Consider the following 15296-nt stretch of genomic DNA (forward strand, 5'->3'; position numbering starts at 1 on the left):
CAAACCACCACCAGTCTATGTAGCAGCAGTTATTCGGATCTACTGGTCTGGGGTAAATTACGAGGTCTTACCTTAGACTCTGTAGTGGCTGCTGTAGCATTAGCCATGCTGCTTCTACGGCTGCCAGCCCCCACCAATGCAGGAGAGGGACTGGGTGACTGGGGTCTGGTAGGAGTTTGCAGATAATCGCCTGGAGATGGGGCACTAGGCCGATTCATGATCTCATCCACACTGTGACTGGTCCGTAGAGGAAACGATCTAGAAGGATGGCAAAGGGTCATGGAAATGGTTCTGCGGAAGCTGGGGTAGGGAATTAGCTAGAAGTGTGAATGAACAGTTCTGATTCCCAGCACGCTTCAGCACTAAGCTACACATTACATGCAACGAGAGTCTGAAAGCCCTTTTAAAACCAGAGAAGCTGCTTCAGGGGTAGGAGATCAGGCAAGGAGAAAGGGCACTCAACTGCTTCCCTGACTGATCTTTCTCTGCTCTTAAACACCCTGCCATGGATTTTTGGAACAGGTCCAAACATGTCCATGGTGCATATGTGTCTGTGCACAACAGGAAATAGATAATCAGGTGGGGAAAGAGTTAAGTGTTCTTCTCTTTCTCCCAGTTACCCCTCCAAAAGATTTTTTAAAAAGACCTGCTGTTTCACTTGGCCCTCAGCAATACAAAGATAAAAATTGAAAACTCAGCCCACAATTCTGAGAGGAAGTAAATACACACAGGGCATCCATGAAAACTAACTTTTGGATGGGAAGAGACAAAACTAAAACATTCTGTGAACAAAGTGTCGCCTTCAGTAAAAGCATCATATAGCAGAATGGCTATGGCTAAGATCGCTGATGTTTTCCCATTCACTACGTGATTCCTGATTGGCTGGAATCATCTTTAAAACTCATCAGGGAAGGAGAAAGAAGTAACCGTTGGGTAAATGGTACCAAAATACCTGCAGCTAAAGAAAGATAATGGAACTGAAGGGGGGGGGGGAGACCATCAAAACATTTGTATCTGAATATTCCCCACTGTCCACCCTAAGATTATAATGACTGACAGGCAACAAATTAAAACTGAATGCTCAGCACAGCCCTACAACTGAGCCAAAGTCCAGCAGCCCTCTAAGAGTGGAACTATATATTACTTGCATATACATGCAACAAAAACCTGTCAGCTGCTTTTTCTAAGGAAAAGAATCTTGGAGGGTGGAGAATTCTGAGGAAAGAGACAACTTTTGTATTTGTGTGTATCCCTTTCCCTACCAACTACTCCTACACTGCTTCACCCCCACTCTCTCCAAGGAGTTCCACATGTATTTTACCCTCAAAAAATATGCTGGAATTCAGGTCTGGGGGCATAGCAAGGGGGAATTAGAGAAGGAAAGCAACAGGCAAGGAGCTACGTTCAAAATCATCTCCTCCTGGAAGCCAGCTTTTGTTAATACATATTGTATCATTCAACCTTAAAACAGGCCAGAACTATTATTTATATGTTTAGGGTGGGCATTGATATCTAAAAACCTGGCTCATCTCTGCCTCGTGTTCTCAAGCATCCCCCCACTCCGGCTCTGCAGCCCTGCCCCTCCTGAATCACAACACTCTTTACTATCTTCCTTCTTCACCTACCATCCCCTCCTCTTCCATGTCAATGCAACAGGCAGAAGAGTGGCTTGTACTAGTCCTGTAATGGGGGCAAATGATAACTGAGTGTCATTGCTCACTATCCAACACAACTTTAATAGCTAAGATCTCCTGGAAAAGTACCCTATCTGCTCCACAAATAGACCAGCTGGGCACTGGACAAGGCTCCACGTGAAAACAAGACCAGCACATGTTGTGAAATTCAGAATGTATGCATCTCCCATTCATGTTACCTGGAGGTTGTCTCCTCGGGTTCTCTCGCCTCTTCTAGAGGCTTCACAAAAGCTTCCGGAAACCAGCCACTCCTAAAACCAACGGTATATGACAACAGCTGCATGTTATGGACTCCTCCTTAATGGCCAGACTTTTAAAAAAAATTCCTTCACAGTAATCCTATGAGGTCAGTTAGGCCGAGAGTGATCGGCCCAGGGTCACCTGCAAGCTCCATGGATAAAGCAAGGATTTAAATCTGTGTCCCATTCTGAAACCACTAAACCACGTGGGCTTTCAAGGGGAGACTCCTCAAATTCCACATATGATACAGGGGGAAAGGTACTCATACCTCAGCTTGGCATTCTTACCACATGATCCATGAACCCTGCTTTAAATGTTACAAGCTTTATACTTCAGCCCAACAAGAGACACCTAGATGTACATGTCTCAAGTTTCAGTGAGAAAGGCAGAATATAAACAGCATGAATAAATAAATGTATCTGACAGAACTGTCTAGCTCAAATGCAGATGTCATTTGACATCTGAGTTTAGATAGAAAACTTCCTGATTTAGGAGGTTTTCGGTCTCAGCTCCACATTCAAAGGATTCCTTCTTGTCACAAATACACTGTGATCACCAGACCATTTTCTCAATTGCCAGGCGCATGAATGGCAGAGTGCCGTTTCCCGGTCTGCTTTGATGCCATGTCTCCCAAACATGGTCTGTAGGCAATGTATGAATAGAGTCTTAGTGGCTTACATCCTGCCTCTTGTTTCCAGTGATGGAAAGGCCCTTCCATTGTCAGATGAAGGGGTGATTTTCACCACCTTGCATTGCCAGGGAATGTTTGCCTCCTGAGGGTCCACTTATCTCCAGGAACATAATTTGAGGGCTGCAATGGGAAGGGAAGCAGGAAAATCGTGCTTTGCAAGGCCCACTCCACTAGATGATTTCATTGGGATCAAGCCAATGGACTGGACCCAGACTAAATTTGCCAGTGGCAGAACGGCTTTGCTGCCTTCCCTCTGCAACCCACTGATCTCTACTAAATGCTGCCCCTGGGGGATAGGGGACCTTGAGGAATGACATGAGGGCAGTCTGCAGTGGGAAGAGGGAATTGATGGAAGTTGCCAATTCAGTCTGGATCCCACTCATTGGTGGCTTCCACACAGGCAGGATTTCTCCATCGCTGGTGCAGCTGCAGATAAAGCACAGGGGCAGGGGGGCAGGGCTTCCACATGTTGGGTTTCCAGACAGTTTTCTTGCCATAATCTCCCAGAGTTACTCCCCTGATCTTTTTAGAAAACTGACACTAGTATATAATTATATCAATATACCATTACAACAATAGGTGTAGTAGATTCTCTGAATTTCTTTCTTTCTTTCTTTCTTTCTTTCTTTCTTTCTTTCTTTCTTTCTTTCTTTCTTTCTTTCTTTCTTTCTTTCTTTCTTTCTTTCTTTCAAGTAGGTCACTGTCTAGCCCCTTTGGTTCAAAGATATGGCTTTTTCCTTGGCCGTTTTCACACTGTCTATAAATCGCAGGAAGGCTGCCGGCTTCCTCGTGATTTTTAACACCATCCGATTACAAAACGTCATAAATCACTGTTTGTGGCGTTTTGTAAACAGGTGGCCTCAAAAATCGCGGGAGGGAGAAAGCCGGCAGCCTTCCGTGAGTTTTGAGCGATTTATAGACAGTGTGAAAACGGCCCTTATGCCTCTGCCAGTGAAGGGAGGGACTACAGATTTACTTTTTTTAAAAAACTCAGAATTCACAGAAACTTCTATGCTATTGTTACAAAGGTACAGCGATATTCTAGTGCTGATTTTTTAAAAAGCCCCCCAGTGGCAGAGGGAAGGAAGTGCGGAGGTATTGTGGTTCATTGGTAGAGCATCTTATTGGAATACAGAAGGTCTCAGCAGGTTCAACCCCTAGAACCTCCAATTGAAAAGAAGTGGTAGTAAGTGATGCAAAAGATATCTGCATGAGACCCTGGAGAGTTGCTGCTAGTCTGAGTAGACAGTACTGACCTTGATGGACTAATAGTTTGATTCAGTATAAGGCAGCTTCTTGTGTGTGTTCATATGTCATTTCTCAAATGGTTGCCACACAGCGTTGATTGATTGATTAGCTTTTTAGCCCACCCTCCTCACAAGCAGGCTCAGGGTGGGTTACAATCATAAATAAATTACAACGGATAAAAACAATAAAATGACATCTCAGTACAAACATGAATGTCAGTATTCCAGATGAGGCATGCTTCCCCCTTTCCCATACACAAAGGAAGAAAAGGGAAGAAAAGGGTAGAGGTGTGGGTTGGTGAAACTCTAACTCCCCGAGCATAGCGGGGGAGACGGACCATACGCTCCCCCCACTGGTAGGAGGCTGGCAGGGAGGCTAATTAGATAGATCCCATGCTGGCCTCAACCGTATGCCTGGCGAACATCTCTGTCTTAGAGGCCCGCCGAAATGATAAAAGATCTTGGCAGGCCCCGAGTGTCTTCCGACAGAGAGTTCCACCAGGTTGGGGCCAGAACAGAAAATGCCCTGGCCCTGGTCGAGGCCAGCTGAGCCTCCCTGGGGCCAGGGACCACCAGTAGGTGTTTATCTGCAGATCTAAGAAGTCTCCAAGGTACATACGGGTTCAAGTCCAGGTTGGGAAATTCCTGGAGATTTTGGGGGCAGAGCCTGAAGAGGGTGATGTTTGGGGAGGGATCTCAGTGGGGTATAATTCCATAGAGTTCACCCTTCAGAGCAGCCATTTTATCCTGGGGAATTAATCTCTGTTGCCTGGAGATCAACTGTAATTCCAAGATCAAAAAGAGTCCAGTAGCACCTTTAAGACTAACCAATTTTATTATAGCATAAGCTTTCGAGAATCAAGTTCTCTTCGTCAGATGCCTGATCAAAACTGGGCAGATACAGAAGAGGAGGGGGAAAGAGAGGGAAGGAGGGGAGCATAAATCACAAGAAGGCAGAATGCAATTAGCATAGAGGCAATCAAAACATTCCTTTGCTTGGAAATGTAAACATTTCCTTTTGGTGTGCAGTCAGTTTGTAGCAGTGAAGGTATCCAATTCCTATGTAGTATAAGCCTTCGGTAACCACAGCTCTCCCTGCCAGTTGCATCTGACAAAGAGAACTGTGGTCCCCGAAAGCTCACACCAGGGCCGATTCCAGACGGGCACAAATAAAGCGAGTGCTTTCGCTTTTCCAGTGACCTCACTCGTAAAAACCCGTAATGTCCCATCCCTGCTTACCTCCGGTTCACTCCGGTGGTAAGCAGGGATGGGACATTACGGGTTTTTACGAGTGAGGTCACTGGAAAAGCGAAAGCACTCGCTTTATTTGTGCCCGTCTGGAATCGGCCCTGGTGTGAGCTTTCGGGGACCACAGTTCTCTTTGTCAGATGCAACTGGCAGGGAGAGCTGTGGTTACCGAAGGCTTATACTACATAGGAATTGGATACCTTCACTGCTACAAACTGACTGCACACCAAAAGGAAATGTTTACATTTCCAAGCAACGGAATGTTTTGATTGCCTCTATGCTAATTGCATTCTGCCTTCTTGTGATTTATGCTCCCCTCCTTCCCTCTCTTTCCCCCTCCTCTTCTGTATCTGCCCAGTTTTGATCAGGCATCTGACGAAGAGAACTTGATTCTCGAAAGCTTATGCTATAATAAAATTGGTTAGTCTTAAAGGTGCTACTGGACTCTTTTTGATTTTGCTACTACAGACTAACACGGCTAACTCCTCTGGATCTGTAATTCCAAGAGATCTCTAGCTATCACCTGGAGGCTCAAACAAGGAAGTCCGAGAAGCCACAAACACAATGATACGACTTTATTGGTTCTATACCTTCAGAACCCACATTAAAGGCACCATGTACAAACAAAAAGCCAGTGAGTCAATGCAAATAAAGCTCCTGGCTGGAGTTGGCAACGGGCTGCCCGGCTGAGGCTTTAATCCCGTTTCACACTATTTGCTTCCTCAAAAGCCACGTTATGTCTGTCCCAGAATTTGGATCTGTAGGATCTCTCTGCTACTCTCTAATGTCTTCCAGGTAGTTTATTTCTGGGTCACCTGGAGGCTGGCAAGCCTACTGCCACAGGGATAGGGTTAGAGAAAATAGCTGCCATGTGGGCCAGAACATCCACATTTTCTACCCACACAGCAGTCATCCAGGTTTTACTGTGATTATTCCCATAACTTTGGAGCAAAGCAGGTTTGAGAAAGATCAGAGAAAAGCCTTGGAAACTCCTGGAGGAGCAAGAGTGCTGTGGAGAAGTGGGGGGGGGGATGCTCCCAAAAGCACTGATCTCAGGGCAGGTCACCTGTGCAGAAGTGGCTCTTGTCTCTAAATGAAGTCAAAGGGATTTAGCACCCAAGGCTAGGATTCTTGACTCATCTGGATTCACTGAAACCAATTTGACGAAGTGGTTTGAAGATCAGAGCACTTGCTTTTCTTAGGCTGTGAAAGTGTTCTTTATGTTTTGTGTTTTACAGAGAAACTTCACCATAAGGTGAGAAATATTTGTAATTCTTTTAGTATTTAGTTTTCTAATAAAGAGAGAGTAACAATGAAACTTGTGTTTGACTCTCCCTGTCACCATATGGAACCTCGATATAAGGACCCAATTTGAACTGATCAATTAAAGCCCCCCTGAAGAAAGAGTCTGCTTGGTCAACATTAACTAAGAAGGATGATCTGAGGCATTTAGCCAAGAACTTTCTCAGCCCACCACAATTCCATGAACATGAATCTGAGCACACTTACGCGGACGTGCCTTCCAGCCTGCCGTAAAGCCAGCCATTCTGTGCTTCTGGTATCAACACAACAACTATGTCTCCCAGGCTGAACTGCAAAAGAGTCCGGTTCGAACCAGCAGAGTGAGGAGCTATTGCTCGGACTTTCAGCAGACTATTGCTGCTTTCCTCTTTGCTCCCTGCTTCTTTCCCTCCTCCTGCCTGCTCTCCAAAGGAGCTGGAACGAGAACGTTGGCCAGTGGAGAGAGAACCTGCAGAGACAGAATAACTCAGCAAAGCCATTGTGCCGGTGATGCCTCCCTGACTAAAGAAATGGGGCAATTCCACACAGATTTGTCCAGATACATCTCATATGCCACTTGTAAAAGATCCTGGACTTGCCCTGGACATTCCCTCTTTGAGTATGATCAGTTAATATTTAGGCCATATGTTTATCCAGCTTCACTGCCCTTGCTGAATGTAACAGCCTCACCTACACAGACAAGGCATTTGGGGAAAATGTTTCTTGGTGAAGATTCCTTATCTCCCAAATGCTGGCTGTCCTATTACTCTGTGTGTGTGTGTGCACGCGTGCACGCCCCCCCCCCCCCAGCACTTTTCTTACCAGCAGAGGAAGTTCTTGGCAAGGATCTCCTCCTTGGTTCTGCCTGAGAGGAAGGCATAATTTCCAGAGCCTCCTGGGGGAAGGGGCTGGAACTTCTTCCCGTCAACAGTGAACTGAAATCACCCACAGGTCTCTGGGGCTGCAAAAAGACAATGAAGACAAATACACTTCGTGGGAAATGTATTCCTTATTTAAAATTTAATACGATAACCCCAAACACAATAGGAACCCAGGGAAGCATACAACCCAAACTAAGACTAGAAATGCCTACCAATAAAACCACAGTATACATTTAAAAAATGATAAAACCAGAGACAGCTTATAGCTGCACATGACCACTATGTGCCATTCATAATGGCACATTCCTAACAGTCTCAAAACAGCTGTACCTTAGGGAAAAGCCCAGGTTAGAGACAATCTCAAAGCAGGAGACACCTTAAAGAGATGAATTACATATAATAATAACAACAACAACACTTAACATCCCCTCAGAGCAGTTTACAAAGTATGTTATAATTATCCCCACAACAATCATCTTATGAGGCGGGTGCAGCTGAGACAGCTACAAGCTGTGACTGACCCAAGGTCACCCAGCTGGCTTCAAGTGGAGGAGTAGGGAATCAAACCTGGTTCTCCAGTCCTGATGCTCTTAACCACTACACCAAACTGGCTCCATTAGAGTCCTGCCACTCCAAACCACTACACCAAACTGCCTCCTAAGGACACGCTCCCAAGGACACGCTCCCATCCTTTCTGTCTGAGTATAGGCTAGGCTATAGGGAGATCTAAGAGCAGAGCCTACCCATATTTTCTTAAATGTAGAAATAGTTCTTCTTACTCAGTAGTAAATGTCAGCCTTCCCACTGTGGCATTTTTCCAATCTGAAAATGGCTCTGGAGGAGCATTATTTTCCCCAAGAGGGAGCTACATGTGCAGTATTCAGTGTTGAAGCCCCTTGTCCCCCTGCGCCACAGTCCTGATCCAAACTGGGCCCTGGCATGCTTGAGAACTTAATTCCTGGGAGGTGCTCTCTGACTCTGAGAAGATCAGAGTTGGTTCACAGAACCTCGACTTGTGGAAAAATGTATCATCTAATTTTGCTCTTAGCAGAGGCCATTATAAATTACAGCTGGTGGAAAAGTTTTTATTCCAGGAGACAATGCCTCAAATTGACCCACAAGTTTTTAAAAATTCTCTTCCTCAGGGAGAAAAATTACTGCTTTCTATGGTAACCTACAGAGAACTTTGAACTGTCAGATAGAGCTTTCAATGAAGCTTACCAGAGAAAATAGTAAATCTTTTATCCTGGTGAAGAACTTGTCATGCTTTTAAAATTTTTTTACTTATATTCAATTTATATTCCGCCCTCCCCACACCAGCAGGCTCAGGGTGGATTACAACCAACATACAATTTAAAATTACATTAAACAGTTAATACAGTTTAAAAACCATAAAACATTCAAAATTACATATTTAAAATACATATACATAGCAGCACAATAATCCAATCGAGCACCCTTTAACCATCTCCAGAGCATCCTAGCAGGGAATATTTAATAGATGGGGGGTGTTACTACTAGGGAGGACATGTTCTGTACTCAACCGGCCAGGGGCACCGCCTACTCCCGCCCATATGCCTGGCAGAACAGCTCCATCTTGCAGGCTCGGTGGAAATCCCGCTGGGCCCTGGTCTCATTAGACAGAGCGTTCCACCAGACTGGGACCAGGACCAAGAAGGCCCTGGCCCTGGCCGATGCAAGGTGGGCCTCCCTGGGGCCAGGGACCTTTAACAGGTGTTTATCACTAGAATGAAGAGTCCTCTGGGGTTCATATGGGGAGAGGTGGTCCCACAGATACGCCGGTCCCAGTCCGCAAAGGGCTTTATAGGTTAATACCAAAACCTTGAACCTGATTCGTCACTCCACCGGTAACCAGTGCAGCTGATGCAATACCAACATTATATGCGCACACATTGGCATTCCAGTGATGACACACACTGTCGCATTCTGCACCAGCTGTAACTACAGAATCAAGTTCAGGGGAAGCCCTGCATAGAGTGTGTTACAGTAGTCTAACCTAGGCTGAATCCACATGCCCTTGGAGCATCCTGGCGTTGTGCTAAATGTTTGCTAAACACCCGGAAGTATAGCGTCTTTCTAGTGTGATTTCTGAATTGCGCTAGAAAGACGGTATACTTCCAGGTGTTTAGCAAACATTTAGTGCAACGCCGGGACACTCCGAGGGTGTGTGGATTCAGCCCTAGAGGTAACCATTGCCTGGACCACTGTAGTTAAGTCGTGGGACGAAAGATAGGGGACGAGCTGCCTGGTCTGTCGAAGGTAGAAAAAAGAGGACCTGGCAACCGCAGTGACCTGGGCCTCCATTGTCAGAGAGGCATCCAGGATCACCCCCAGGCTCCTAACTCTCAGAGCTGGTGTAAGCACCACCCCATCGAGTGTAGGGAGTTGGGGTCCTGAATCAACATTTCAGCGACTCGATTAAGGAGTTTGGAGATTTGGCAGGTTTCTATATTAATAAAAAGAAGTCAAAGATACTATGCAAAAATATGACTAAGCAGAAACAACAATTGTTAATGGAAATAACGGACTGTGAAGTAACAAGTAAGGTGAAATATTTGGGAATTGAACTGACTGCAAAGAATATAGATCTATTTAAAAACAATTATGAGAAACTATGGACTCAGATAGAGAGAGACTTGATTAAATGGAACAGGTTGAATCTGTCATGGTTGGGTAGGATTGCAGCAGTTAAGATGAATGTGTTACCAAGAGTAATGTTTTTGCTACAGACAATACCAATCATCAGAGACTCTAAACAATTTGAAAAATGGCAGAGGAAAATATCAGATTTTGTATGGGCAGGCAAGAAGCCTCGAGTGAAAATGAAAGTTTTACAAGACGCAAAAGAAAGAGGCGGAATGCAACTGCCCAACTTGAGACTTTACCACGATGCAATCTGCCTAGTGTGGTTGAAAGAGTGGATGACGCTAAAGAACAAGAAATTACTAGCCCTAGAGGGATATAAAAAAATATTTGGATGGCATGCATACCTATGGCATGATAAAGTAAAGGTGAACTCGATGTTCCTGCATCATTATATACGGAGAAGTTTATATACAATCTGGAAGAAGTACAGAATTTATCTACAAGAAGGAACTCCTTTGTGGGTAGTTCCATATGAGGTGATAGATCCGAGAGCTGTTGATAATGAGCAACAATGTTTAACTTACAAAGAAATAACTAGAACTGAAGCATCCAAACTTAGAATGAAGACGCAGGAGGAACTATCACCTTATTATGACTGGTTCCAGTACAGACAGATCAGAGACTTATATAATTCGGACTCTGTAAAGGGAGGTATACGAATAGAGAACTCGGAACTAGAGCAGACCCTTCTTAAAGAGGACAAGAAAAGAATATCTAAGGTATACCAAGTACTGTTGAAATGGTATACTGAGGATGAGATAGTAAAAACACAAATGGTGAAATGGGCTATAAATTTTAATAAAGAAATAACAATGGAGGCATGGGAATACTTGTGGAAGACTACAATGAAGACAACGACATGTACAAGCATTAAAGAGAACATTTATAAAATGATTTATCGTTGGTACATGACACCAAAGAAGATTGTGCTAGGGAATTTGAATACTTCTAATAAATGCTGGAAATGTAGGAAGCATGAGGGCTCCCTCTATCATATGTGGTGGTCGTGTGAGGTAGCTAGGCGGTACTGGGGGGAAATAATAAGAGAAATGAGTGAAATTTTACAATTTCAAATTAATAAGAACCCAGAACTCCTGCTACTAAACCTGGGAATGGAGGGAATTCCAGCCCATCATAGGACGTTGATATTTTACATGACAGCAGCAGCCAGACTTTTGTACGCGCAAAAATGGAAAGTACAAGAAGTGCCAACTATTGAAGATTGGATCTACAAATTGCTGTACATGGCAGAAATGGACAAGATGACAAGAAAACTGAGAAATCTGGACTCAGGGCAGTTTAACACAGACTGGGAGAAGCTGAAACAATACTTGGAGAAGAAATGGGAGGTGGGAGGAGAACTGTGGCAGTTTAAGAACTACTGAAGTATAATAAAATGTAGAGGGGGGTGACTTTACCGGGGGGGAGAAGAGACAAACGTGAATCTCTAAGCAGTTAGATTAATAGATTGACATATATATGGATACATACAGATTAATAAACAGAATATCGATAGAAAATAACTAACCATAAGGGCTAATTATAAGGATTGATTAACTAATAATATTTTCTTTTTGGTAAGACTGGTATAATGTACCAAACTGAATATGTTTATTTGAAGATATATATGAGTCAAATTGATTGATTATGTGATGATAGTTATATAGAATTATTATTGAAGGGAAATAGAAATATTAAAGTAATTAAATATAACTAAAATAGAAAGAAGAAGATAGAATGAGTAACATATAGAGCATAAGTCAAATTGTTTGATTTAAATGAATGTATGATTTATATGGTTCATGATTTATAGAAATATTTGAAATTGGAATTATGGAAAATGGGATAAATTGTTTATCCAATATGGAAATAATGACTCATAGTTTGGGTATAGAGTATTAAAAATAGTTAAGAATGTATTGCTTAGAATAAATGGGAGATTATATATTTGTTAGATAGAGGAATTTAAAAAGAGTAAGGGAAAAGGGACAAAGGGTTGGAAAACTGTTGGAAGTCAACAAAAAAGGGGGGGAAAGGGAGGGGGTTAGAAATGGAAAATGGGAGAATTGATTGTAATGTATAAATAATTGATCCTAACCCAATAAAAAATTTTCTAAAAAAAAAACATTTCAGCGACTCAAGTACAGGATCTCCATCTTCGCAGGGTTTAGTTTCAGCCAACTTTGCCTCAACCATCCAGCCATGGCTTCAAAAGCACGCTCCAGGACATCCAGGTCCAATCCAGGCCGGCCGTCCATCAACAGATATAGCTGGGTGTCGTCCGCATATTGGTGACACCTGAGTTCAAAACTTCGCACCAACTGGGCAAGGGGGCACATATAGTTGTTAAACAATAATGGAGAGAGTATCGCCCCCTGCGGGACACCACATATTAGTGGCCAACGGGACGATAACTTCTCCCCCAGTGCCACCCTCTGTCCCTGACCAAGAAGAAAAGAGACTAGCCACAGTAGTGCCATCCCTTGAATTCCCACATCGTCAATGCGGTGGGTCAGAAGATCGTAACCGACCGTATCAAACGCTGCTGAAAGATCTAATAAAATCAGCAGCACCGATCCATCTCAATCCAGATGTCTGCAAAGCAATGTCTCCCCCCGAGTCCCGGGTGAAAACTGGATCTGGGAGGGATCTTGAATTACATTTGGACAATATGCTGCATTGTTTCATAGGTGTTTTGTGCATGTCATGTGTGTCTTTTTCTTTTTAGTTTGTAAGCTGTTGCAGCCCCCTCTGTGTTCATTTCCACAGACTGTCAAGCACTACCTTGGCAGCATTAATTGCTATAAATCTGTTTTGTATTTAAAAACATTAGATTCTCAGGATGCTGAACTCTGTATTCAATTCAAATTCCTGTACATTTACACAATGCCTTTGGAATGGCAAAACACACAGTTCAAAACATAAGCAGCCAAGGAATGCAATAGCTGTATTTCTGGACAGGCAGTAGCAGCTCAGTCACTTACACAGCAGAGTCCCACCTACAAACTTATTGGGTCTTCTCCCTCACTGCTTAAAGCTTTGAATTAACCGAACCTCAGCAGGGCAAGAGCTCTGGAAGGAGAGACAATCCAGCAAGCCAGAGGCAGAGGAGGGCTGTGAGAGAATCCATCCCCTCCAGAGCAATTTCCGCTGGCTCTGTCATTTCCATGCTTTCCAGCTAACATTGCGTTGCCCAACAGATGAAGAATATGTGTCAAAAGTCTTGTGTAGAGAGACTCATAGTCCCCGAGAGTCAGGCACAGAACATGGGGAGCAAACATCATGTTTTGTGTCTCAAGATGGCTCTTATAGCAACTATACTTCCAGCAACAGTAATCTTGCAGCAGTGACAACTTTGGAAGAAAAAGCCTTTTTGCAGGAGAAAATTTCTCCTGCAATTCTCCCTCCCCCACCTGTACTCTAGGTGGAATTGCAAAGTTCCTCTCCCCCTTGCGATCTCTGTCTTTGAAAATGTTTATTTTAAGACCTGGCAGATTCCCCCCAGTGGGTATGTGTGTGTGGTGGGGGGTGGGGGGGACTTGCAACCATAAACTTGACTAGAAAAATGTTTCTAACTAGGGATGTGTGCTTTGGGTTTTTGATTTGGGTTTTTAACCCAAATCAGGCCCGATTTGGAAAGATTCAGGATTCCCGAATCAGCCCCAGCATTGCTGAGCCGATTCGGGAACCCCAAAGCAAAGCTTTCTGAAGCGATTTGTATCATTTTGGAAAGCTTTGGGTAAAGCAGCAGCAGCCACAGCACTTTTCTAGCTGCTTGCTTTCAAGCAACACTTTCCTTGCCGCTTGCAAATGGCAAGAAAAGTGTTGCTTTCAAACTTCCCGCTCCACCGCTTTTTTCACCCGATGGGAGGGGGAGGAGGAAAGTGTTGCTTTGCCTGCTGCTTTTTTCACCAGATGGGAGGGGGAGGAGGGGGTTCCCTTTCTGCCCCTCCCGTCAGGTGAAAAAAGCGGCGAGGCAGGAAGTTTGAAAGCAACACTTGCCATTTGCAAGTGGCAAGAAAAGTACTGATTTGAGCTTCGGTGTGAGCTTCAAAGCATTTTAAACACTCAAATCTAGGGATTTGGGGTATTCCGAATTGTTTTCCTGCTTTAGGTAAACTTGAAGCAGGAAACCCAAATCTTTTTCAGGTGCACACCCCTACTTCTAATCTAATTTTGCTTGTATTTTCAACCTTCCTCTCCACAGCAATCCCAAGTGACTCTTTTAAAACTACAGTTCCCAGGAAACATTGTGTCACTCGACACTTGAAGAACGTGTGCCAGATATCTTGTGTAGAGAGACTCTAAGAGATCCTGATTAGCCTGAATGCAGTAGTTCCTGACCCCAACAAGTGTACGTGTGCTCAGCTGTAACCCTGAAAGCAACCCTGGGCAGGAGTCATGTTTTCTGGTCACCTCCATGACTTCTCAGGTCATATGCTGTCTGGGATTGCAGGAGAGAGAGAGAGAGAGCATGTCTGATATCAAACTGAGACATTAAGGTAAGACTGCAAGAACAGAAAAGCTGACTTCTTGAAAAGCTCCACTCGGTTAATGATAATTCTCTTATTTGGCTTACTGAGGGTCATCAAAATTCAGGCTCTGTTTAAAGATCAGAGTTTGCTAAGCAATAATTGACCTTCTAGGACCATCAAGGAATCTGCCTTACAATGCAGAGTTCCCTGAAAACTTAATCGTAAGGAAGGCCAGGACATCAACCATCTCCTGGCGTCTGTTAATCAGGTGTGCCACTCAGATAAATCAATCAAGCCACTACCCAGTCTTTGTCAATAGCCAGAACTGGCCACCTGTCAGGTAAACTACCTTTCCTTTCCACAGACTTTAAAATTATTTCCATATTTGGAGTTCCCTCTTCCTTCTACTCTCCTAAAATTCAAATCTTCCAATCAGATGCAAAATTTCTAGCCTAGACCCAATTTCTTTGCAGCAGAGACTTTGTCCTCCTCTCAAAGCAATTAGAGATGCACAAAAGCCAGCCCTCAAACTTTTGTAGCTAGTTTGTGGACCCTACTTGCTACCCCAGCCCCACGGTTGGCCTACTCTTGCTGAAATCACTTCGCCTCTTCTGGGCTTCCTATGGACAGCAACAGGCTTCCAGCACACTGGACCCTTTCTTCTGATTTCTATGCACACTAGGAAAGGTATAGGTTTGCTCCTCATCTTTAATCTATCTCCCTTTATTTTCCAATTCACACTACACCACATAGAGAACCAGCATTCTGCTTCTCTCTGCTAGTTAGAAAGACTATACACTCATTCCTCTTCTGTCCCCATTCCCCCCCCCACTTATACTTTAAGCTTAGAGATAACTACTGCTCCAACTGGA

General features: G+C 43.9%; 1 protein-coding gene across 1 annotated transcript in view; it reads right to left on the reverse strand.

Moving 5' to 3' along the window:
* Positions 1-15296, reverse strand: part of BAIAP2L2 (BAR/IMD domain containing adaptor protein 2 like 2) — a 39849-nt gene that overhangs the window by 4904 nt on the left and 19649 nt on the right. The window contains exons 9-12 of the mRNA XM_054989073.1: positions 7224-7362; positions 6630-6870; positions 1874-1945; positions 72-258 (exon numbers count right to left, since the gene is read on the reverse strand). Coding sequence (XP_054845048.1) covers positions 72-258; positions 1874-1945; positions 6630-6870; positions 7224-7362 — 639 coding nt within the window. The remainder of the gene's footprint in view (positions 1-71; positions 259-1873; positions 1946-6629; positions 6871-7223; positions 7363-15296) is intronic.

The sequence above is a fragment of the Eublepharis macularius genome, chromosome 9, assembly GCF_028583425.1.
Source record: "Eublepharis macularius isolate TG4126 chromosome 9, MPM_Emac_v1.0, whole genome shotgun sequence".
Lineage (NCBI taxonomy): Eukaryota > Metazoa > Chordata > Lepidosauria > Squamata > Eublepharidae > Eublepharis > Eublepharis macularius.